This window comes from Papaver somniferum, chromosome 5 (genome assembly GCF_003573695.1).
Source record: "Papaver somniferum cultivar HN1 chromosome 5, ASM357369v1, whole genome shotgun sequence".
Lineage (NCBI taxonomy): Eukaryota > Viridiplantae > Streptophyta > Magnoliopsida > Ranunculales > Papaveraceae > Papaver > Papaver somniferum.
The window spans coordinates 89742319-89767485 of record NC_039362.1 but is presented as its reverse complement, the minus strand read 5'-3'; the positions used below and the strand labels follow the sequence as shown (position 1 = coordinate 89767485).

Below are 25167 nucleotides of genomic sequence, written 5' to 3'. Positions count from 1 at the left end.
TTCGTTGGCACAAGAGACGTCCAAAAATCGGTGTGAAGCTTATGGATGTTCTTGACAACGTGTCCTCCATAAATTTTCGTCCATGGGGGCCGATCCACCCTTCCATTGTTCAGCCAAAGACTTTTGCTACTGTTCCTGATGCTCTGTTGCGTACTGATGCCGAAACCGCGAGTCTTGGGGAACTTATTTACTTGCGAAGCTGCACTCAGGGATATGTCCCTTCTTTATTTGACGAAGAATTTACCGTGACTTCGTACAATATTGACATGGCTGCTCGGAAAATGGGATTTGACCGGGGTGTTCCATTTCTTCGTCCGTCGAAGGCTCCAAAAGAACTTTTCCCAGATATTCTTAATGCTGACTGATAGGTGTTGTAAAACACCTAATTTCATATCTAGTATTTATGCTTTCTTTGCTAGTATCCTTGTGAATTGCATCTCTTATGTTTAGTTTTGAGTTATTAGGTGCAATGAAGTCATTTGGAGCAAAAGAAGGAGAAATCGTCCATTTGGAGCATAAAACGCAAAAAGGTCAATTCACAAACATGTTCTATGTGTAGGCAGCTAGGTCGTGCAAGGAGGCGAAGAATGAACTGTCAGTTGTGAGTAACTGACAGTTGAGCAAGAAAGAAAATGAGCATCTCAGTTTTATGGAACCGACAGGGCAAGTATGAGCTGGGTTACCCTTATCCGGATTCTGGGTGTCTGTAGTAATTATTGTTATTACACCCATGGATTTGAGAGAAAATGAATTCTCAATCATTATCCCCTTCAAACTCGAGAGAAATCCATGGCGGCTGTTAGAGACCGAGAAGCAGTGAGATGAGAGCAGATTTTCTGTAGCTGCTGATGGAAGTAAATCAGAATGAGAAGAACCATTAAGTCTGTTGCAGAGAGAAAGGAGATAGATGAAGAATCGGTTGCTGTCGAAATAAAGAAATTGAAATCGAGATTGATGGAATACGAAATTGAAGCGAAGATGGAGCAGATAAAGAGAGCTTTGAGCCTGATGCAATAAGGTTAAATGGGTGTTAACTGGATTCGAATTTGTTACGAGTTTTGACAGAGATTTGTGAAGCTGAAGAATGAAATTAGGGTTTAAAATCAAAAGGGGATCTGAGATGTTCTTGGATTGCAGATAGGGTTTGAGGCCGTTGCTGTTGTCGATTTGAGGAAAAGGAATTAAATCTGGTGGTCTTTGGTGAAGATTAAAACGGAAGAAAAAATGGGTTTTAGCAGATGGATTATTGCAGATCAGATGGGTTTTTGGTGATGTTGATAATGGGAACTAATGGATCTGAAAATGAAGAATTGCAGCTGCAAGTTGAACTGAATGAATGAAGGTTGTTTAGATGTATGTTAAGGGTTTGTGTTGGTGCTGCTGTGTGATGAATTAGAGAATGACTGAGAAGATTGGTATTGCAGTAGATGTTCATTTGTGGTGTTGTTATGAGTGGTGCTATGTTAATGAAGTAGCAGCTGGTAAGCATTGAAGATCTGGTGAAGTTTTGAGTGCAGCTGAGCCTGAGATGGAGATGCTGTTGCAGAATGGTTCAATGAAATGAGTTTGTGAATGGGTCAGAACTTAAGCATGGTGAACTTGAAACAAATGAAAGTGCAGTGGCAGTGTTGTTTGGTGCTGAAACTGTGCAGTTGGTGCTGAGATGTTGCCATGAATTTGTGTGGGTTTCGACAGGGAAGCTAAGATGAAATTGGTGGTATCGATGATCCTGCTGCAGTGAAGGAAGAGTTTTATTTGTTTCTGTTGTTTCCTGTGAGAACAACATAGAGAAATTAAAGTCAGGTCATGGGCTATGGTGTTGGTTGCACTGGGTTATGATGGTTATGTTGGTGTTCTTGAGATTCAGATGAAGATGCTGATGAGCAGATGGGAGTTTGAGTTGTTGTGTTGCAGGTGGACTTGAGTTGTGATGCAGTGGTACTGGTGATGGTCTGTAAATGGCTATGAAGGTGGATGGAGGGTTATATGCAGTTGGTGGATGTGTTCTAAGAGTCTAGAAGCTGAGTTGCTGGAGCTTCCAATGGAATTGTGTTGCTGCTGGAATTGAAGGAGTTAAAATTGGAGATTGCAGGTTATGGCACTGTGGTTCAAATGGGTGATGTGATGGTGGACCTATGTGGATTGAAGTGACAGCCAAGTACTGAGATGGAAAAGAGAACAACTGGTTCTGGTGATTGAAGTTGTGAGAGATTAAGATGAGGATTTTGTAGCTGAAATGGCCAGGTGATAGTGTAATGAGTTATGAGTGCAGTTGGTTATGAAGTTCAAGGAAATGTTGCAGGAGCCAGCGATATAATGAGCTACAGATGATGGAATTGTATAGAATGAATGTTGAACTGCAATGTGCGGTGACTAGAACTTGGTGAAGCTGCAGGACTGAGCTTGGCTGCATTTTGAACTAGGAAGAGAAACACAATGATGGTGCAACAGTGGGTTGGCCTGTGCAAGATGGCCTAGGCTTTGGCAAATGAGTCATTAGCTGACTCTAATCAGGACCTGACGCAGTATTAATCCAGTTGACTCGATCTGACTCGGTGCTTGACCCGAGTTAACTCAGTTGACCGTGTCGACTGACCACTTTCCAGCGACAATTTTTTGGACAAATTTTCTACATGGGCCTGGTGGACTTCTTGGTGATGGGATTTTGAAGACTTGACCTAGTTTTGGAAGGGAGAAAAGCTACAAAAAGAAAAGTTTTCTACAACTTTAAAAATAACGGATTATCCTTGGAGCTTGGGAGATAGCTACAACTAGGGTTTGCTTTCGTTTATTTTTCATCTTCTTCAATTATTTTATGATTATGATTATGATGAACTCCATTATTATGAGTAACTAAACTCAATTATTGATTATGGGATAAAAGTTGATTTCCAACATGTTATTTGATTCAATGAATTAGTTTTGTCTCAATACTTTATTGTTTATGATTCATTATTAATATTGTCATATGATTTGAATGCTAGTTTGGTTGAGTCCGGAATCAATTAGATTAGTCTTCATCTCTATTGCTAGATTAGGATTTTCAATTCGAAATAGTTGTTTATCCCTGATTCTAAGTAGCATAGTGCCATTATTACTTGTAGTGATACATCTTTATAATAGCATATGAATCATAACCTTTGTTAAAACGAATTAGTGCTTTTACACGTTTGTTTGCATTGATTAGTCTTATTTCATAGAACTTATTGCTCTTAGGGAGTTAAACTTAATTGTGCTTTTACACTTTAGGTTGCTTTCTAGGTAGATTTCACAATAGCATCTTTTAATGTTGTTTGTGATAAAATCGGGAAATAAACGGGATACTCTTGCGATCAAGATATCCTAGGACTTTTAGTAAATGAGAGATTAAAGTTATCAATTCTAGTCATTGATGAAAATACATGTTTGTGAATGATACTATCCCGTGACCAATATCTTCTCCTTATTGATTATTCAAATTATTTTATTGCTTTCGCTTACTTTTATTGCTTTGTTTATTCAGATAAAACAAACCCCCCTCCCCCTTTTTGGTTACTAAGAAACTGAAAATTGATAACAACAATAGCCTCTCTTTGGGACGAACTCTTTCTTATCACGTACTATATTTATATCTAGTTGAGTGAGAAAGTGAATTATATTTGCACGGCTGACAACCGGTTAAAATTTTGGCGCCGCTGCCGGGGAGGCATACGGATTGTTATTAAGTTTTTAGTTTCTTATCATCATTTCTGCTTCATATTTGCTTTTTGTTTTCTTGTCTTGTTTCTCACTTGTTTGCGAGAATTGTTTTCAGGTACCTCATCCCTGGCTTCTAAAGATTGGAACTATCCAAGGTGCGGGATAGCTACTCGAAGAGGCACAATACTCCAACCAAGTCAAGACACGACGGAAGAACAAGAATTAGAAGTGGAAGAAGAATTACAACTAGAAGAAGAACAAGAGGTTCCATTTATAGAACCACTAGTTGAAGAAGAAGAAGAAGAAGAAGAAGCAATGGGTGATGCAAATCGTACACTCAAGGTCTTGACTTCTCATAGGCTTGATGCACAACGGTGGTGTATTGAGACAAACTCAACCTTCGAGATCAAGCCGGGGTTGATTAGAGAGTTACCGAAGTTTCATGGCATGGCGAATGAAGATCCAAACAAGCATCTCATGGATTTCCACAACGTTATCATGGCTATGCTTCCACCGGAGACTAATGCGGATGGACCAATGTTGAAAGATTTTCCATTCTCTTTGGCGGACAATGCTAAGAAATGGTTGTATTATTTACCATCCGGAAGTGTTACTACATGGAACGGGTTGAAGAAATTCTTTCTAGAGAGGTATTTTCCTGCGTCAAAGGCTACTCAAATTCTCAAAGACATTTGTGGGATAAAGCAACACGTAGGAGAATCTTTGTATGAATGTTGGGAGCGATAGAAGAGATTGGTGGCAAGCTGTCCACACCACCAATTTAGTGACGTGATGATAATACAATACATCTAAGAAGGTCTCCAAACAAGTGATATATATCTTCTTGATGCAGCGGGTGGTGGTGCACTAGTGAACAAGACGGTACCCCAAGGTACCGAGTTGATACACAAGAGGTGAACCAATGGTTAGGCGAGTGCATGAAGTTACGGATTCATCATCACACCGTGATCAAAGGATGGATAACATGGAGCAAATGATGCAAAAGATGGCTGCGGTTATTTTACCTTCATATGGTGAAGAGTTGGAGCAAGCTAGTGCGGTCTTTCCAAATCAACAAAGACGGTATGATCCCTACTCCAACACTTACAATCCGGGATGGAGAGATCACCCCAACTTTAGCTATGCAAACAAGCAAGGCGCGGTTCAACAACCTACATTCAACCGTTCGGGTGGATTTCAACCACAACAACAACAATTTCAGCCGCAACATCAACAATTTCAGCAACCACAACAATCGATGCAAAATCAAGGTTCCGATATCGATGCAAAACTTCAAACTTTTATGCAAGGCATTTCTACCATGTTAAAGGAAAGTCAACAAGAACTAAGAGTGCTATCAAGGAGTTGCAGACACAAATGGGCTCCATGACAATTGCTATTAACAAGTTGAAGGCACAAAATAGTGGGAAACTCTCTTCTCAACCTATTAACCCAAAAGAGGGTGTCAATGCTATTACGTTGAGAAGTGGTACACAACTTTTGCAACCCGAAGTTATTGATTCGGGCAAGGTGGAAACACCAAAGGAACCTGTTTTGGAGGAGAAGAGTGATGATTCTCCCCAAACTTCTGAGGTACCTATTCCTAACTCTAAAACTCCGGTTTCTACTTATGTTCCTCCTTTACCTTTTCCTCGCAGATTTGCAAGTTCCAAGAAGGCGGAACTAGAAAAGGAGATTTTAGACGTTTTAAAGAAGATTCATGTGAACATACCACTCATTGATGCGATCAAGCAGGTTCCCAAGTATGCAAAAGTGTTGAAGGACTTGTGTACCAATAAGCGAAGGCTCAAAGATAATGAAGTGCTAAGTGTGGGGGAGAATGCTTAGGCAATCTTACAACACAAACTCCCATTGAAATGTAAGGATCCCGGTAGCTTTGACATTCCAGTCACAATTGGTAACACCACATTTAACAAAGCTATGTTGGATTTAGGTGCATCCGTTAATGTTATACCTGCATCTATGTACAATTCACTTGAGTTAGGTCCTCTTAAAAAGGCTGGAATTGTATTGCAATTAGCCGATCGTTCTAATGTCTACCCAATGGGTATTATTGAGGATGTTCTTGTGCAGGTTAATCAATTAGTATTTCCAGCTGACTTTTGCGTGTTAGAGATGAATGAAGGGTCACCGGACTCGTCTCTTCCATTGCTACTTGGGCGTCCCTTCATGGAAACGGCGAAAACCATTATTGATGTGGATAAAGGAACGCTAACTATGGAGTTTGATGGAGAAATAATACGTTTCAACATTTTCGAGACGATGAGATATCCTAGTGATGTCCACTCTTGTTTATCCATTGATGTTATGGATACATTGGCACAACAAGTATTTGAGTTGAATGGTGATGATGCTTTGGAAACCGTTTTGACTACATCCATGGATAATGGTGTAGAGTGTGGTAATGAAGTCAAGGAATCCCTTGGTGATCTTAATTCACTACAAGGATGCCCGGAAACTCATAATATCTCTTTTATTTCTTTACCATGCAGTGATGAAAATCTTGTACCTTCCATTGTTAAATCTCCAAAGTTAGAATTGAAACCTCTTCCTAATCACCTAAAGTACTTATACTTGGGTGACAAGGAAGATTTACCTGTGATTGTTTCTAACAAGCTTAGTGAATTACAGGAGAAAAAACTTCTAAGGGTGCTAAGGAAGTACAATACGGCCATAGGATGGACAATTGCTGATATCAAGGGTATAAGCCCTGCCGTTTGTATGCACAAAATCCGTTTGGAGGACGATGCAAAGCCTACAAGGGAAGCGCAGCGTCGTTTGAACCCTCCCATGATGGAAGTTGTGAAAAAGGAGATACTAAAGCTTTTGGACGTGGGTGTTATCCACCCCATATCCGATAGCAAGTAGGTGAGCCCGGTACAAGTAGTACCAAAGAAATCAGGTGTGACGGTGGTGGAGAATGATAAGAACGAACTTGTCCCAACTCGTGTACAAACCGGTTGGAGGGTTTGTATTGATTATAGGAAATTGAATGCCACCACTAGGAAGGATCATTTTCCATTTCCTTTTATTGATCAAATGCTTGAACGTTTAGCTGGACATTCTTATTATTGCTTCCTTGATGGTTATTCAGGTTACAATCATATAATGATAGCGCCGGAGGATTAAGAGAAAACCACTTTCAACTGTCCTTTCGGTACTTTTGCTTATAGAAGGATTCTTTTTGGCTTGTGCAATGCTCCAGCTACCTTTCAAAGGTGTATGGTAAGTATCTTCTCAGAATATGTTGAAAACATAATTGAAGTGTTTATGGATGACTTTAGTGTCTTTGGTGATTCATTTGACCTTTGCTTGCACAACTTGTCATTAGTCCTTGAACGATGTGTGAAACAAATCTTGTGCTAAATTGGGAGAAGTGCCATTTCATGGTAACTCATGGCATAGTTTTAGGCCATATAATATCTTCTAAAGGGTTGGAAGTCGATAAATCTAAAATAGACCTTATTCGTGCTCTAACCCCTCCCACTACGGTGAGGGAGATACGCTCTTTTCTTGGTCATGCAGGTTTTTATCGTAGGTTTATCAAAGTCTTTTCCAAGATAGCATCACTACTTTGCAACTTATTACAAAAATATGTGGTTTTTAACTTTGATGAAAAGTGTATGGCGGCATTCAATCATTTGAAAGAACTTTTGATTTCAACCCCTATCATTAAACCACCGAATTGGATCAAGCCTTTTGAGCTCATGTGTGATGCAAGTGACTATGCGGTTGGTGCGGTGCTTGGGCAACGTGTGGGGAAGATACCTCATGCTATTTATTATGCTTCTAGAACGTTAAATGAGGCCCAACAAAACTACACAACCATTGAAAAAGAGTTATTAGCTATTGTTTTTGCTTTGGAAAAGTTTCGCTCTTATCTAATTGGTACAAAAGTTGTTGTCTTTTCTGATCATGCAGCGCTTAGGTACTTGCTTATGAAAAAAGAGACGAAACCGAGGCTCATACGATGGATTCTACTTTTGCAAGAGTTTGATATTGAAATTAAGGACAAGAAAGGAATTGAGAACACTGTTGCGGATCATTTGAGCCATCTTGCTGTGGACAAGGAAGTTATCCCATTGCGTGAAAGTTTCCCGGATGAGCAACTATTCTCAATTGCCTTTGGAGAGCCATGGTATGCTAACATTGTGAACTAATTGGTGTCTAAACGAATCCCAAAGAACTTGTCTCGTGCTGAGAGGGACAAACTTAAGAGGTTAGGGAACCAATACATATGGGATGATCCATACTTATGGAAACAAGGAAGTGACCAAGTATTACGAAGGTGCGTTTCCGAATCCGAGTTTAATTCTATCTTGTCTTTTTGTCACTCCTATGCTTGTGGAGGACATTTTTGGAGTAAGAGAACCGCTCACAAGGTACTTGAAAGCGGTTTCTATTTGCCAACCTTGTTTAAAGATGCATATATATATTTTGTACAACTTGTGATAGGTGCCAAAGAACAGGCAATCTAGGTGCCCGAAATCAAATGCCACAAACTTTTATTCAATTTATTGAAGTTTTCGATGTATGGGGTATTGATTTTATGGGTCCTTTTGTCAACTCTCATGGGAATTTTTATATCTTACTTGCTTTTGATTATGTCTCCAAATGGGTGGAAGCTAAGGCCACCCCGACTAATGATTCTAAAGTGGTTTCAGATTTTGTGCAAGCTAATATCTTTGCAAGGTTTGGAATTCCAAGAGCCATAATTAGCGATGGGGGTTCTCACTTCAAAAACAGGATCTTGCAAAGCTTGTTAAAGAAGTACAATGTGTCGCACAAGATTGCAACACCTTATCATCCCCAAACAAATGGACAAGCCGAGGTTTCCAACCGGGAGGTGAAATTCATTCTAGAGAAGACGGTGAACCCAACAAGGAAAGATTGGAGCATGCGACTTAATGATGCTTTGTGGGCTTATAGAACCGCATACAAGACACCTATCGGTATGTCTCCCTTTAGGCTTGTGTATGGTAAACCTTGTCATTTACCCGTTGAAATTGAGCATAAGGCGTTTTGGGCTATTAAGCAATGCAATATGGAGATGGATGTGGCTGGAAAGCAAAGGAAGTTACAACTCCAAGAGCTAGAGGAGCTCCGCAATGATGCATTTGAAAGCTCGCGCATTTATAAGGAAAAGACGAAAGCATTTCATGATAACATGATTTCTAGGAAACAATTTTGCATTGGGCAGAAAGTGCTTTTGTTTAATTCTCGCTTGCATTTATTTCCGGGTAAATTAAGGTCACGTTGGATTGGACCTTTTATTGTTACTAATGTGTTTTCTCATGGTGCAGTAGAAATTCGTAGCATAGCTACAGTCAAGGAACTTAAAGTTAATGGGCACCGGTTGAAACCATATTATGAGAATTTCACTTCCGAAGTGGTGGAAGGAGCTAACTTTGTGGATGCACTCCCTCTAGAGGAGGCATAGAAAGAAAAGGAGATAGTCAGGATGACGACTTTAAACCAAGCGTTAAATGAGAGGCAACCCATCGGATGAGTATCTCTTGTCTTGTATTTATTTCTTGTTTTCGTTTTTAGCTTTTTCTTTTCTTGCATTTACATTTTCTGTTTTGTTGTCATCATTATGTTAGAATTTCCCACCTTGACTTTCTTTGGACGATTCAATTTACATTGAGGACAATGTAAAGTTTAAGTGTGGGGGAGTGGTTAAGCATTTGCATTGTAAAATTTTCAAATTTTTCAACTTTTCAATTTTTTCAACTTTTTTGTAAAATAGTGAATAAGGAACCTTCAACTTATGGTTAGTTTAGAGTCACATAGTATTCATGTCGCTAAGATTACATCGAGATTCTCATAAGAGTCACTGAACTTAGAGATGACAAAGAACATGATCGGGTTTCTTACTTGTATGAGAGTTAAAGTTGGATTTAACCATCCCAGTGGAAAATGAGGTGCAGATTGAATTCGGTATTAGATTTGTGATCCCCTATAGTGGAGACTACCCATGTTACATCATGTGAGGCACCGACCTTCATTTATAATATGTGCTTTTAGAGTGTGTGTCACCGTACGTTAACTCCGGGTAGAATGGTGAGCTACTCAACCTCCCACCAATAGAAGCACTATTTTGATCTCTTGAGTGCTATTTTATCAATCATGAATGGTGACATCGAATTGTTAACTTACATACCACTTGTGATCTTGTTCGCAGTTAGCACCATCCACTTTATCTCTCTCTCTACACCAACAAGTCCATAAAAACACCATCATCATCAACAAGAGGAGCATCACAAGTTCGAAGGAAAGTTGAAGACGTTCTAGGTTTACAAGCAACAGTACATAAATGAGCAGATTTCAGATTTAAGTATAGCAACAAGACAAGGAGCAGAATTTTTTTTTTTTACAAGTTGGAGATTATTGTACGAGAGAGAATATTATCAAGATGAGAGTCAAGAAGTTTATGATATCTAAACATACGAGTTGTGGAGAATCAAGCGGTAAAGTACTTACACCATGGCCTTTGTACTTGCATTTTTATATTTATCTTTATTTTGTATTTGTATCATTTTCTCTTGTTAAAAAAAAAAAAAAAAAAAAGACAAGAAAATTTTTATTAGGTTCATCATTAGTTTTCATTTTGTTTATTTTATTTTGTATTTATTTATTATTATCAAAAAAAAAATGAAAAAAAAAAGAAAAAAAAAAGAAAAAGAGAAAAACGAAAAAAATAAATAAATCATTGCATCATATTTGGTTTGTTTAGTTCGTTTTTGGTTTTGTATTCATTCAATAAAGCCAATGGAAGAAGAAATATCCGTAATGAAGTTTCAAGCAACAAGGAATTAGAGGAAAGAATCACATTGTCAAGATTTTACGAAGTTCAAGATTTCATCATCAAGAGTTGAAGACCGAAGACGAAGATGAAGAAACCGATTGAAGACCGAAGACGTTTCTATGGATGCTGTGAGAGTGGTGCTAGATGCACGTCGAACAGATAACGAGGTAAGTAAGCATATTCCCACCTTCGTTAAGTGGTTGATTTCCTTTCTTAGAGATCGTCAGAAAAATGGGTTTTCAAAACAATAAAAGATGTGGGTTTTCAAAACAATTCAGAGGGTTTTTTCCTTCCTACCATTCAACGTGTCGCAGGATTCTTTCTTCATTCCTACCTCGACACATGTGTGACCCATAAAGAGCTATTTATTATTGAGAGCAACTTCATAAAACCCTTTCTTGTGAGGCAGAGTCGAGACTTTTGATCACTCCGAACCCGAATTTCTTTCGAGAAGGGATGATTATTTCTCTCTCAACTTTTAAGGATGAGATTGTGTTCATTTATGTGTCTAACTTCTTATGACTAGTGTGCAAAATTTCTGTGTCTTCTTACGGAGAACTAGTAAGTTGGAAAAGTAGGTTTTGTGGGTATATCTCTAGTAAACCCTCACGAGAGTTGTATGTATATTACGGAGAACTATCATTACGGAGAACTAGTAAGTTGGAAAAGTAGGTTTTGTGGGTATATCTCTAGTAAACCCTCACGAGAGTTGTATGTATATTTTAGAAAAGTTTTGTTTCATTTGCTCGAGGACTAGCAAAGTCTAAGTGTCGGGGAATTTGATAGGTGTTGTAAAACACCTAATTTCATATCTAGTATTTATGCTTTCTTTGCTAGTATCCTTGTGAATTGCATCTCTTATGTTTAGTTTTGAGTTATTAGGTGCAATGGAGTCATTTGGAGCATAAAACGCAAAAAGGTCAATTCACAGACATGTTCTATGTGGAGGCAGCTAGGTCGTGCAAGGAGGCGAAGAATGAACTGTCAGTTGTGAGTAACTGACAGTTGAGCAAGAAAGAAAATGAGCATGTCAGTTTTACGGAACCGACAGGGCAAGTATGATCTGGGTTACCCTTATCCGGATTCTGGGTGTCTGTAGTAATTATTGTTATTACACCCATGGATTTGAGAGAAAATGAATTCTCAATCATTATCCCCTTCAAACTAGAGAGAAATCCATGGCGGCTGTTAGAGACCGAGTATCAGTGAGATGAGAGCAGATTTTCTGTAGCTGCTGATCGAAGTAAATCAGAATGAGAAGAACCATTAAGTCTGTTGCAGAGAGAAAAGAGATAGATGAAGAATCGGTTGCTGTCAAAATAAATAAATTGAAATCGAGATTGATGGAAGAAGAAATTAAAGCGAAGATGGAGCAGATAAAGAGAGCTTTGAGCCTGATGCAATAAGGTTAAATGGGTGTTAACTGGATTCGAATTTGTTACGAGTTTTGACAGAGATTTGTGAAGCTGAAGAATGATATTAGGGTTTAAAATCAAAAGGGGATATGAGATGTTTTTGGATTGCAGATAGGGTTTGAGGCCGTTGCTGTTGTCGATTTGAGGAAAAGGAATTAAATCTGGTGGTCTTTGGTGAAGATTAAAACGGAAGCAAAAATGGGTTTTAGCAGATGGAATATAGCTCAGATCAGATGGGTTTTTGGTAATGTTGATAATGGGAACTGATGGATCTGAAAGTGAAGAATTGCAGCTGCAAGTTGAACTGAATGAATGAAGGTTGTTTAGATGTATGTTAAGGGTTTGTGTTGGTGCTGCTATGTGATGAACTAGAGAATGATTGAGAAGATTGGTATTGCAGTAGCTGTTCATTTGTGGTGTTGTTATGAGTGGTGCTATGTTAATGAAGTAGCAGCTGGTAAGCATTGAAGAGCTGGTGAAGTTTTGAATGCAGCTGAGCCTGAGATGGAGATGCTGTTGCAGAATGGTTCAGTGAAATGAGTTTGTGAATGGGTCAGAACTTAAGCATGGTGAACTTGAAACAAATGAAAATGCAGTGGCAGTGTTGCTTGGTGCTGAAACTGTGCAGTTGGTGATGAGATGTTGCCATGAATTTGTGTGGGTTTCGACAGGGAAGCTAAGATGAAATAGGTGGTGTCGATGATCCTGCTGCAGTGAAGGAAAAGTTTTATTTGTTTCTGTTGTTTCCTGTGAGAACAACACAGAGAAATTGAAGTCAGGTCATGGGCTATGGTGTTGGTTGCACTGGGTTATGATGGTTATGTTGGTGTTCTTGAGATTCAGATGAAGATGCCGATGAGCAGATGGGAGTTGGAGCTGTTGTGTTGCAGGTGAACTTGAGTTGTGATGCAGTGGTGGTACTGGTGATGGTCTGTAAATGGCTATGAAGGTGGATGGAGGGTTATATGTAGTTGGTGGATGTGTACAAAGAGTCTAGAAGCTGAGTTGCTGGAGCTTCCAATGGAATTGTGTTGCTGCTGGAATTGAAGGAGTTAAAATTGGAGATTGCAGGTTATGACACTGTGGTTCAAATGGGTGCTGTGATGGTGGATCTGTGTGGATTGAAGTGACAGCCAAGTACTGAGATGGAAAAGAGAACAGCTGGTTCTGGTGATTGAAGTTGTGAGAGATTAAGATGAGGATTTTGCAGCTGAAATGGCCAGGTGATAGTGTAATGAGTTATGAGTGCAGCTGGTTATGAAGTTCAAGGAAATGTTGCAGGAGCCAGCGATATAATGAGCTACAGATGATGGAATTGTATAGAATGAATGCTGAACTGCAATGTGCGGTGACTAGAACTTGGTGAAGCTGCAGGACTGAGCTTGGATGCATTTTGAACTAGGAAGAGAAACACAATGATGGTGCAACAGTGGGTTGGCCTGTGCAAGATGGCCTAGGCTTTGGCAAATGAGTCATTAGCTGACTCTAATCAGGACCTGACTCAGTATTAATCCAGTTGACTCGATCTGACTCGGTGCTTGACCCGAGTTAACTCAGTTGACCGTGTTGACTGACTCGTTTGACCGGTGACCGGGCGGACTTTGCCGGTCACCTGAGATGTTTTCCGGAGACAGTTCATGCCAATTTCCGGTCGGTTTCCGACCACTTTCCAGCGACAATTTTTGGACATATTTTCTACATGGGTCTGGTGGACTTCTTGGTGATGGGATTTTGAAGACTTGACCTAGTTTTGGAAGGGAGAAAAGCTACAAAAAGAAAAGTATTCTACAACTTTAAAAATAACGGATTATTCTTGGAGCTTGGGAGATAGCTACAACTAGGGTTTGCTTTCGTTTATTTTTCATCTTCTTCAATTATTTTATGATTATGATTATGATGAACTCCATTATTATGAGTAACTAAACTCAATTATTGGTTATGGGATAAAAGTTGATTTCCAACATGTTATTTGATTCATTGAATTAGTTTTGTCTCAATACTTTATTGTTTATGATTCATTATTAATATTGTCATATGATTTGAATGCTAGTTTGGTTGAGTCCGGAATCAATTAGATTAGTCTTCATCTCTATTGCTAGATTAGGGTTTTCAATACGAAATAGTTGTTTATCCCTGATTCTAAGTAGCATAGTGCCATTATTACTTGTAGTGATACATCTTTATAATAGCATATGAATCATAACCTTTGTTAAAACGAATTAGTGCTTTTACACGTTTGTTTGCATTGATTAGTCTTATTTCATAGAACTTATTGCTCTTAGGGAGTTAAACTTAATTATGCTTTTACACTTTAGGTTGCTTTCTATGTAGATTTCACAATAGCATCTTTTAATGTTGTTTGTGATAAAATCGGGATACTCTTGCGATCAAGATATCCTAGGACTTTTAGTAAATGAGAGATTAAAGTTATCAATTCTAGTCATTGATGAAAATACATGTTTGTGAATGATACTATCCCGTGACCAATATCTTCTCCTTATTGATTATTCAAATTATTTTATTGGTTTCGCTTACTTTTATTGCTTTGTTTATTTAGATAAAACAAACCCCCCCTTTTTTGGTTACTAAGAAACTGAAAATTGATAACAACAAAAGCCTCTCTGTGGGAACGAACTCTTTCTTATCACGTACTATATTTATATCTAGTTGAGTGAGAAAGTAAATTATATTTACACGGATGCAGCCGGTTACTGACACATTTTCGTCAGTGCAGAGCCTTCCTTTCTTTCCTATAGGAAGAAATACGACGATAACTAGCAGGTATAAGGAATTTTGGAGGGAGCAATTGTTAACCTTCCAGAAATTCTCGGAGGAGGTTGTGACAGATTCCCGCGGCGAGCCATCTTCTGACGTCTTGAAGGAGCATCCTCGACTGAAACCACTCCCAGGTAAACGAACCAGAGCTGACGACTGCAGTCCCCAAGCAGGAGTGCGGTCTAAGAAGCAGGCATGTGGCCTGGTGATCCTCAATTCCTCCAATATGCAGGTATTTAAATTTCTTTCTGTCGATTCCTTCATTTTTCCAGAGTAATTTCTTCTAAGAGTGATCCTTGCTTGAAATCAGGGAATTCCGAAAGAGAATGTTTTCACAAGATTGGCGCGCATTCAGAACGAGAAGTCTGGTAACGCTGATCTTCGTGAGAAGTCTGGCGATATTGACCTTTGTGATGGGAAGCCTGGTAATACTGATCCTTATGCTGAGAAGTCTGGTGACACTGGCCCTCATGCTGAGAAGTCTGGTGATACATGTGAGAAGTCTGGTGATACCGGTCCTTTTCCAGATGACAGAGATGGCGCAAGTTCGACTGGATGGAGTGCTTCCCCGAGTGGTAACCTTAGTGAGCTTGTAGACGAGGTCGTGATGGAAATCAACACTCAGAGTGAAGTAGACATCCGGAAGAATGCGGGAGAAGAAACATCTGCTATCGTTACTGTCGAGGCGACTCCCCTTAAAGATCTTCTTGTGCCGGTCCCTATTGATAAGGCAGCCATGGTGACTTTTTTTGAAAGGCCTCTTGCAGCTGACAAGGTTTCTGATGAAGCATTGACAAGGCAACCTGTTGTTCCTGGGGATATCTTCAATCCTCCCTTTGATGTCCCTCGTGCAGGTCATGTGTTGGTTGGGGGGTTCAGTGTGCCGGCTCAGTTCGAGGAGTTGTACTCGGCGATATGGAAGAAGCACGGCCACATTGCTACCACCACAAAGCTCAAAAGTCGCCTTGCATTAGTCAATCGCGTCCAAGAAGTTTTATTCTCCATTCAAGGGATGAGCGTCACGACTGGTCACACCGTTTCTGAGGAGATGATCGAAGACTGGAAGTGTCATTGAGACGTGTTTGTCCAGTATGACTTCAACGCTCCTTGGTTCTTCAAAGGGTTTTCCGAAATCCAGGAGCTTCAGAAATCGCAAGGTGAATTTCCCTCCACAAAATGTGTTGCTCGCCAGGAAGAAGAGGTTGAGAGGTTGTCTAAGGAGTTGAAGCTGAAACAAGACGGGCTCCAGAAGATGAAAGCTTCTCTTGCTCAGAAAGACGAGTTGCTGTTGAAGGACTTTCCTTGAAGGATTCGTGATGACTACTTGCTTTCTTTATTTAGATGTTTTTGAGTGATTGTGAGTATTTCCTTTCACAATTTGATTTTAGGTTTTGAACTAATAGGTGGGTGAATTGGTTTATTTTGAGATAGTTTTGTGAATGACTTTTCTGAAAGAGGTTTATTCTAAATGGAATTTATATCTTGGTTATGAATGATAGCACATGTCATATGAAATTACAAATATCATACGAAAAGGGAAGTATGAAAGGGAAACAAACATGGTGTTTGGTTATCAAATCTCTTTCTCATGTGTGGGATGTCAAGTACCCAGTAAATTCTAAAACTATCTTTCTCGTAAAATTATTTGATAAAACTTACTTGCTCTTTGGAGTCTCATTTGTACGAAACTGAATCTTCCCGAGCAACCTCTTCAAGGAAACCGTACGCATTAATTTCCATAGAGGGAAGGCAACTCCTCCGAATTAAGCTTCTCCTGAACGATGCGCTTCAAGGCGTTGCATTCACTGGTAGGGTGATGAAGGAATCGATGATAATGACAATACCTCGGGTCTGTCATTTCTTGATTAGTCGGCGGACGGCACACAGAAGGCAGTTGCACTTCTCCGTCTCGTACCCACGCCTCCAGCAATTCTAATATCTTCTCCATTGGAAGTGGGAAACGTGGATATCTTGAGTCTAGCTTCTCTTGCGTTAGTGGACGTCGTGACGTCTCTCTGTGGTTTTGATATGGAGCACGCTTTAGAGATGGAGTTGGTAAACTAACATGTGTCATCATATCTGCGGCTCGCTTGACTGGGTGACGGAATGCAGAAGGCATTGTAATATCACTGCTGAGTGAATGAGCTGAATGCTCCCATCCGCCACACTCACGCGTCCTTTGGTTGATTTCTCCCTCCTCGAGCATTTCTTCACTTGGCTGAAAGTGATGAGTGCCTAATATTGTATATATTTATCCCTTTTTGTTGGCATTTAACTCATCTTTTGTGCATTAATTCTACATTTTATCCCATATTCTGTATTTTCATTGTTTTCAAGAATAAATATTTTTATTAATTAATTTTGCATTTTTAGGTAATAAATAAAGTCTGGATGACTTGCGGAGCAAAAAGAGCAGAAAAGTAGTGAAAAGCCGGGAGAAATCACGCAAGGAAGCCGCGAAGAATGGTGCGCACAACCTCATTTTCTACACACAAAAACGCCTCCGTTCTCAGCCATCAGATCAGTTCTCAGAAGCATCCGAAGGTCGCTCCTTCATAGATCATCAAAATCTGAAGTCTCTGCCAAGCACCACAGCGCTGAAATTCCAAGCCTTCAGATTAGATGATAGTTGAATCCAACGGTTGCTCCCTTGCTGTTCATCAAAGTTTGATATCTCCGCCTTACACTACAGCACCTAACCTAATCTAGCACCGTTCGTTTCGTTGTATCCCTTCATCCGACGGTCGCTCCTCGCTTGCCTCCGCATTACCGCCCGATCTACCTACCATCTCCACACCCCACGGCTAAGCATCGCAAGACATCGAAATATGATGGGCCGCCTCACACTCAAACAACCTAACCCTATACCCATCAAACCAAACAGACCTTACCCAAGTCTCATCTTCCTCCTTCGAGCAGTCGAGCTCTGCTCCTGCCATGTCCGCCACCTTACCCTGCCCCGCTCAACCACCACCTCAACCACCACCATCTCCTCTCAAATCAACCAAGCACCATAACCCATCTCCACTACCATCATTACAACCTATCTAGCCACCTAATTTCCCATTTTTATACACGTTTTTCTCAAAACCCTAACGTGTGAAAAATTGGTAAGTTAGGTGAGTTAGGAGAGCAATTGGAGGCGTGGAGAGGTAAAGGAGTACAAATGGAAGCATGGGTCGAGAAGAATTGGGAGTTATCACATCAAATTAGGTAAAATATCTAACCCTAATTTTGACTGATTTGGGGGAAACTTGTAGAACCCTAATTGAGTGTTGTGGACTATAAATAGCCTTGTGGGTGTTGTTGTAAAACTTTATGCTTGGATTAGCCGGCGTCCAGGACTTTCATGTCCTGTTAATGTGTTTTTTTTTTTCTTCAGTTTTGTGCTGTTTCATGCACTTTTCATGTTCTGTTAATGTTGTTTTTTAGTTCAATTTTATGTTAATTTTCAATTTCAATTCAATTTCATTTATTTCCATATCCTGTTAATGTTCCTGTTAAATGTGCATAATCCTGTTAGTATCCTGTTTAGGTTTAATTCCATGTTAGTTCACTGTTAATGTTAGTTTAAATGCTCACTGTTAGGATTAATTCACTGTCATGTAATGTTAGTTTGATGGAATGCTAGGCTAGAAGCCTTTGAAGCACTGAGTTGATTGAGTAATGGAAGAAATCAGTGCTCATAGCAAGCTGATTATCTTGCCATTCCATTTTTGTATGCTTAGGATGCAATGTGTTGATTGAGCATTGGGAGAAATTAGTGCTCATAGCAAGCTAATTCTCTTCCCATTCTATTTGTATGCCTGTATTCTTCCCTTGGCCTTGCATTGTCACCATTTCAGTTTCACCATCTCCCCTGCCCTTGGCTTAGGCCTTGGTTCATTTCTATTGTTGTTGTTTAGTTCTTTGCTGTTAGTCATTGTCTTGTTTTATTTACTGCATTGCCTTTGCTTTATTGCCTTGTTTTGCCCTGTTTTCTTCCTTGCTTCTGCTTCCATTGCCTTGTTGTTGCTGCAGCTGTTTTTTTTCTTCCTACTGCTGTTGCTGCTGTTTTCTTGGCCTTGTGCTGCTGTGCACTGCTTGTGCAGCTGCTGCTGCAACCCATCTGCCCTGCAACCCTGCTGTTGCTGCTTTCCTTTGCATTGCTGCATTGCCTCCCTTCCACTGCTGCTGCTGCAACTGAGCCCAAAGCTCACTTCAACATTGAGCCCAAGTTCATTATAAAGGCCCAGCCACAGTTTAGGTTAAGGCTCAAAGCCCAATTCAGTCAACTGTGGGCTTAATCAAAAGCCTAATTCAGAGCCCAAAGGCCCAGATCCTTGACTGAATCCAAAGCCCAGTTCACATCAAAAGACACTGAACCCAATTCACAGTTGAACTGTTGAGCTCAAGTTCAGTTCACCGTTAACCCAAAGCCCACTAAGCCCAAAGCACAATTAGAAGCCCAATAGCAATTTAGAGCCCAAATAGCTAGAAACTCCAAACACTCCCAGTCTCTGTGGATCGACCCGTACTTGCACGAGCTACAACCGACGACCGTGCACTTGCGGTATTACTGTAGGCCCGTTTTCATTACGCTCAATTTTATACGCTTTCCCGGACCCACCAAGTTTTTGGCGCCGCTGCCGGGGAATGTTTTGCATTTAAATATAATATCTTTGAGGCCTGCCAAGTTTTTGGCGCCGTTGCCGGGGATCGGTGCTGTGTTTTTCTTGTTGTTTTATTAGCTATTTTTGCATTTCACTGCATAGCATTTGCATCTGCATCTGCTTCACTTCATTTGCTGTTGGACCTGCTGTTCTGAACCTGTTTTTCCTCTGCTGGGACGCCACCAAGGAAAAGAACCAAAGCCCAACTGGGTTTTTGCAACAATATCAGAGCAGCTGGGCTGTGCTTAAAAGGTAACCCATTTAAGAGAACCCGAATTGTGGGCTTCCAATTTTTTAATTGTGGGCATGTAATATTAAAGCCAATTTTTGGGCTTCTCTTATTTTCTGTTGGGTTTGTAATAATTTATTTGTGGGCTTGCTTGTTTGTTTAATTTGTGGGCTTGTATTTAATTTTTGTGAGCTTGTTTAATTTGGACTGGTAATTTGTATTCTGGGTTTTTAAACCCAGCTGAGCTTGTAACCGATCACGCTAGTTGAACTCGTTAGTGGGCCGAGTACCCAAATTCTAGGCCGAGATTTTGGACTCAGTTCCACAAAAAGTTTTCAACCAAGCGGAGCCAAAGCAGACACAAAACAAACAGTGGGCTTGCTCCCATTCAAAAACCAAATTTTATTTTCTTTTTCTAAAAAAAAAAAAAAAAAAAAAAAAAACCAAAATTTCTTTTGCTCCCATTCAAAAACCAAATTTTATTTTCTTTGTTAAAAAAAAAAAAAAAAAAAAAAAAAAACCAAAATTTTCTTTTGCTCCCAATTTCAAAACCAAAAATTTCTCCCGACAAACCAAATTTTTCCCAAAAGTCCAATCCCATTAAAAAAAAAAAACCAAATTTTCTTGTAGATAATGTGTTAGTTAAAATTCCTTTTGTATATATTTTGTGCTCATCCATTGTGACTCCGAATATGTTGGAGTTTTGCCTTGGATAACGGAGTTTTAATTCTGCTTTCGCCGAAATCGGGTATTCTCTCTCCTTTTACTCTACTCAGCATGTCCCTTTCCATATGTTGCATTCTAATTCTTTCCATATTTTTAAACATTGAGGACAATGTTTAGTTTAGGTTTGGGGGTATAGAGTAGATACCACGATAATATGCCATAATTGAAAACAAAACTCCATCTTTTTGAAAAAATCGAAAAAATTCAAAAAAATTAAAAAATTGAAAAAAATCATAAAAATGGAGCTCATTTACCTTGAAATGTTGACTTTTGTGCAAATATGTATTTTTATTAGGAGTCTTAGTCTAGATATTTAGGCACCCTGATTCTAGCACAATTCACATAGTGATAAGAAATTTGCACGCGCACGATCTACCAATACATGTATGGCCTCGATCTTCAAGGTGTTTGATAGGAAGTTACGATTGCCAATCACTTTAGAATATTGAACGAAACTTGACTAGCTTGTTCTTTGGTTGGTTGGGATAGAAGGTGGAGGTTACATTAAGAAAGACAACCATCGAATTTAACTGGGTGCATCAAAAAGGGTACCTCTTGCAAAGTGTCATGTAATCTTTTGTTTCCTTTTGTATATGTATCAAAAGTGTTTCTTTGTTCAAAAAAAAAAAAAAAAAAAAAAAAAAAAAAAAAACGATGTATATATTCAGAAAAAAAAAATAAAATAAAAAATAATATATATATATATATCAAGTATTTTTCAATTCCATCCTCTCTTGTTCCAAAAATAAAAGAGTAGTCAATGTAAATAAGAGTCATGTAAATAGTCATCTTTTGTGTTTTATTGTAATAAGCAAGGAGGGTGTATGCCATTGATGTACAACGCGAGTGATTGTGAAATACCTCCAACTCATTCACAATTCTCGTAAAGTCCGGACAGCTAGCTAGATTTCGACCTCAGTTCTTAGCCTGAGAAACTATCTCTTGGTGATTAGTAGTCATAACTTCAGATCTTTCTTTACACATGTGTAGATACACTTTACACTCTTATCACATGTCTTTTTTTTTGTTATCAGTGCTAGGATTGTGCCTTCGATAGCTAGATTGACATCTCCATTTTGCTGTGAGCTTAAACTGTTTTGCACATGTCACATTTGATGGAATCTGAGCTTATATTTTGACCTAGAACTTTGTAGGTACGTTCTAAGCAAACCTTCACGAGACTTCAACTCGTCCACTAGGGACACTTAGTGGTTTAAAAGGCTTAGTGCATACGCTAAATGCATTCGAGAGACCAGCGACAGTGGTATAGTTAGGATTTCCTTAGTTTTGTTTTACTTGAGGACAAGTAAAATTCAGGTTTGGGAGTATTTGATGAGTGCCTAATATTGTATATATTTATCCCTTTTTGTTGGCATTTAACTCATCTTTTGTGCATTAATTCTACATTTTATCCCATATTCTGTATTTTCATTGTTTTCAAGAATAAATATTTTTATTAATTAATTTTGCATTTTTAGGTAATAAATAAAGTCTGGATGACTTGCGGAGAAAAAAGAGCAGAAAAGTAGTGAAAAGCCGGGAGAAATCACGCAAGGAAGCCGCGAAGAATGGTGCGCACAACCTCATTTTCTACACACAAAAACGCCTCCGTTCTCAGCCATCAGATCAGTTCTCAGAAGCATCCGACGGTCGCTCCTTCATAGATCATCAAAATCTGAAGTCTCTGCCAAGCACCACAGCGCTGAAATTCCAAGCCTTCAGATTAGATGATAGTTGAATCCAACGGTTGCTCCCTTGCTGTTCATCAAAGTTTGATATCTCCGCCTTACACTACAGCACCTAACCTAATCTAGCACCGTTCGTTTCGTTGTATCCCTTCATCCGACGGTCGCTCCTCGCTTGCCTCCGCATTACCGCCCGATCTACCTACCATCTCCACACCCCACGGCTAAGCATCGCAAGACATCGAAATATGATGGGCCGCCTCACACTCAAACAACCTAACCCTATACCCATCAAACCAAACAGACCTTACCCAAGTCTCATCTTCCTCCTTCGAGCAGTCGAGCTCTGCTCCTGCCATGTCCGCCACCTTACCCTGCCCCGCTCAACCACCACCTCAACCACCACCTCAACCACCACCATCTCCTCTCAAATCAACCAAGCACCATAACCCATCTCCACTACCATCATTACAACCTATCTAGCCACCTAATTTCCCATTTTTATACACGTTTTTCTCAAAACCCTAACGTGTGAAAAATTGGTAAGTTAGGTGAGTTAGGAGAGCAATTGGAGGCGTGGAGAGGTAAAGGAGTACAAATGGAAGCATGGGTCGAGAAGAATTGGGAGTTATCACATCAAATTAGGTAAAATATCTAACCCTAATTTTGACTGATTTGGGGGAAACTTGTAGAACCCTAATTGAGTGTTGTGGACTATAAATAGCCTTGTGGGTGTTGTTGTAAAACTTTATGCTTGGATTAGCCGGCGTCCAGGACTTTCATGTCTTGTTAATGTGTTTTTTTTTTCTTCAGTTTTGTGCTGTTTCATGCACTTTTCATGTTCTGTTAATGTTGTTTTTTAGTTCAATTTTATGTTAATTTTCAATTTCAGTTCAATTTCATTTATTTCCATATCCTGTTAATGTTCCTGTTAAATGTGCATAATCCTGTTAGTATCCTGTTTAGGTTTAATTCCATGTTAGTTCACTGTTAATGTTAGTTTAAATGCTCACTGTTAGGATTAATTCACTGTCATGTAATGTTAGTTTGATGGAATGCTAGGCTAGAAGCCTTTGAAGCACTGAGTTGATTGAGTAATGGAAGAAATCAGTGCTCATAGCAAGCTGATTATCTTGCCATTCCATTTTTGTATGCTTAGGATGCAATGTGTTGATTGAGCATTGGAGAAATTAGTGCTCATAGCAAGCTAATTCTCTTCCCATTCTATTTGTATGCCTGTATTCTTCCCTTGGCCTTGCATTGTCACCATTTCAGTTTCACCATCTCCCCTGCCCTTGGCTTAGGCCTTGGTTCATTTCTATTGTTGTTGTTTAGTTCTTTGCTGTTAGTCATTGTCTTGTTTTATTTACTGCATTGCCTTTGCTTTATTGCCTTGTTTTGCCCTGTTTTCTTCCTTGCTTCTGCTTCCACTGCCTTGCTGTTGCTGCAGCTGTTTTTTTTCTTCCTACTGCTGTTGCTGCTGTTTTCTTGGCCTTGTGCTGCTGTGCACTGCTTGTGCAGCTGCTGCTGCAACCCATCTGCCCTGCAACCCTGCTGTTGCTGCTTTCCTTTGCATTGCTGCATTGCCTCCCTTCCACTGCTGCTGCTGCAACTGAGCCCAAAGCTCACTTCAACATTGAGCCCAAGTTCATTATAAAGGCCCAGCCACAGTTTAGGTTAAGGCTCAAAGCCCAATTCAGTCAACTGTGGGCTTAATCAAAAGCCTAATTCAGAGCCCAAAGGCCCAGATCCTTGACTGAATCCAAAGCCCAGTTCACATCAAAAGACACTGAACCCAATTCACAGTTGAACTGTTGAGCCCAAGTTCAGTTCACCGTTAACCCAAAGCCCACTAAGCCCAAAGCACAATTAGAAGCCCAATAGCAATTTAGAGCCCAAATAGCTAGAAACTCCAAACACTCCCAGTCTCTGTGGATCGACCTGTACTTGCACGAGCTACAACCGACGACCGTGCACTTGCGGTATTACTGTAGGCCCGTTTTCATTACGCTCAATTTTATACGCTTTCCCGGGCCCACCAGAAAGGTCGCTGTGGATCGTCTTTGTCGCCAGCTGGACCATGTTGTTCGTCTCTCCTGAGTCCCCTGTGGCTACGCGCTCTCTCTGCATCTCCGCTGGTAAAGGCATGACTTCTAGATAAGGATTCATCGTTTCTTGCACCGTATGGGTAAATGCTTGCCGAACGTTCTTGTAATTGAGCTGTTATATCATTCAAAAGGCGGAATGTTTCGCTCTTCCTTCTAGCGATACCAGCATACTGGGGTATTGGGCGTGTGAATCGAAGCAACCAGGCATGATATTCTTTGGCCGATCGGGTGTGGAGATAGATGGGCCCACGGTGATCACGTTGATGCGTACCGGACCTGCCTAGTCTATTCTTGGACCCTTCATTCGTGCAGGAGAAAATGGACGCTCGTGATGTTCAAACCCTAATTAGGGTTTAACTGGCCGTGCGTCATGCCTTGTTTGGGCGCATGAACTAGAACGACAACTATAGTTGGTCCTGACCGATCGATCATGTACGTAGACGGGCCTACAGTGATTGTGTTGATATGCTCTGGGCCCTTTGAATCTGCATCTACACCCTCCATCTATGCCTGCGAAGATGGATGGTTGAGGCTGCTTTGCGACACATGTAATGTGCCGCAGACACTAAATTAGGGTTTCACGTCCGCGCTGCTTTGGCTGGAAGATTTGGCAAGCCATGCTACCCTTTTGGGGAGGCCGACCATGCGGGGCCCGCATTGGGTCGATGGTGAATACTCCAATACCTGCCTGGGGGTTATGGATCCGATCTAAGCCATCCAATCATGCTGGTGAAGTTGGATGGTCGTGATTGTTTTTGAGACTGATAGGGACAGTCCAGATGCTCGATCGGGCTAGTATAACACTCCGAGAGTTATAACCTGTACGGGTATTTCGTACATGCCTCCTTATTTAATGCTTGGATATTAGTGTTGCTCCGCTGAGAGCGATCACTCAGTCGTCATGCCGCACCAATAATGAGAATGGAGTAGTATAGGAAATACAAGGATGGTCATGCATTAATTGGTAATGCTATAAGTTTACAGTGAAGAAGTATTCTCCACTTTATCAGTGGCTTTATCCTTTGCAGGATGTTAGTGCATAGTTTTGGCTTTTACAATTTTAGCCTTAA

The 25167-nt window shown here is 40.1% G+C and overlaps 1 protein-coding gene across 1 annotated transcript; it reads left to right on the top strand.

Annotated features, from left to right (window-relative positions):
- The first annotated feature begins 14535 nt into the window (after window positions 1-14535).
- Window positions 14536-16098, top strand: LOC113277630. Its single transcript, XM_026526677.1, has 2 exons — window positions 14536-14929; window positions 15008-16098. The coding sequence occupies exons 1-2, from the start codon at window positions 14621-14623 to the stop codon at window positions 15770-15772; spliced, it is 1074 nt and encodes a 357-aa protein (XP_026382462.1). The 5' UTR covers window positions 14536-14620; the 3' UTR covers window positions 15773-16098.
- The last annotated feature ends 9069 nt before the right edge of the window (window positions 16099-25167 follow it).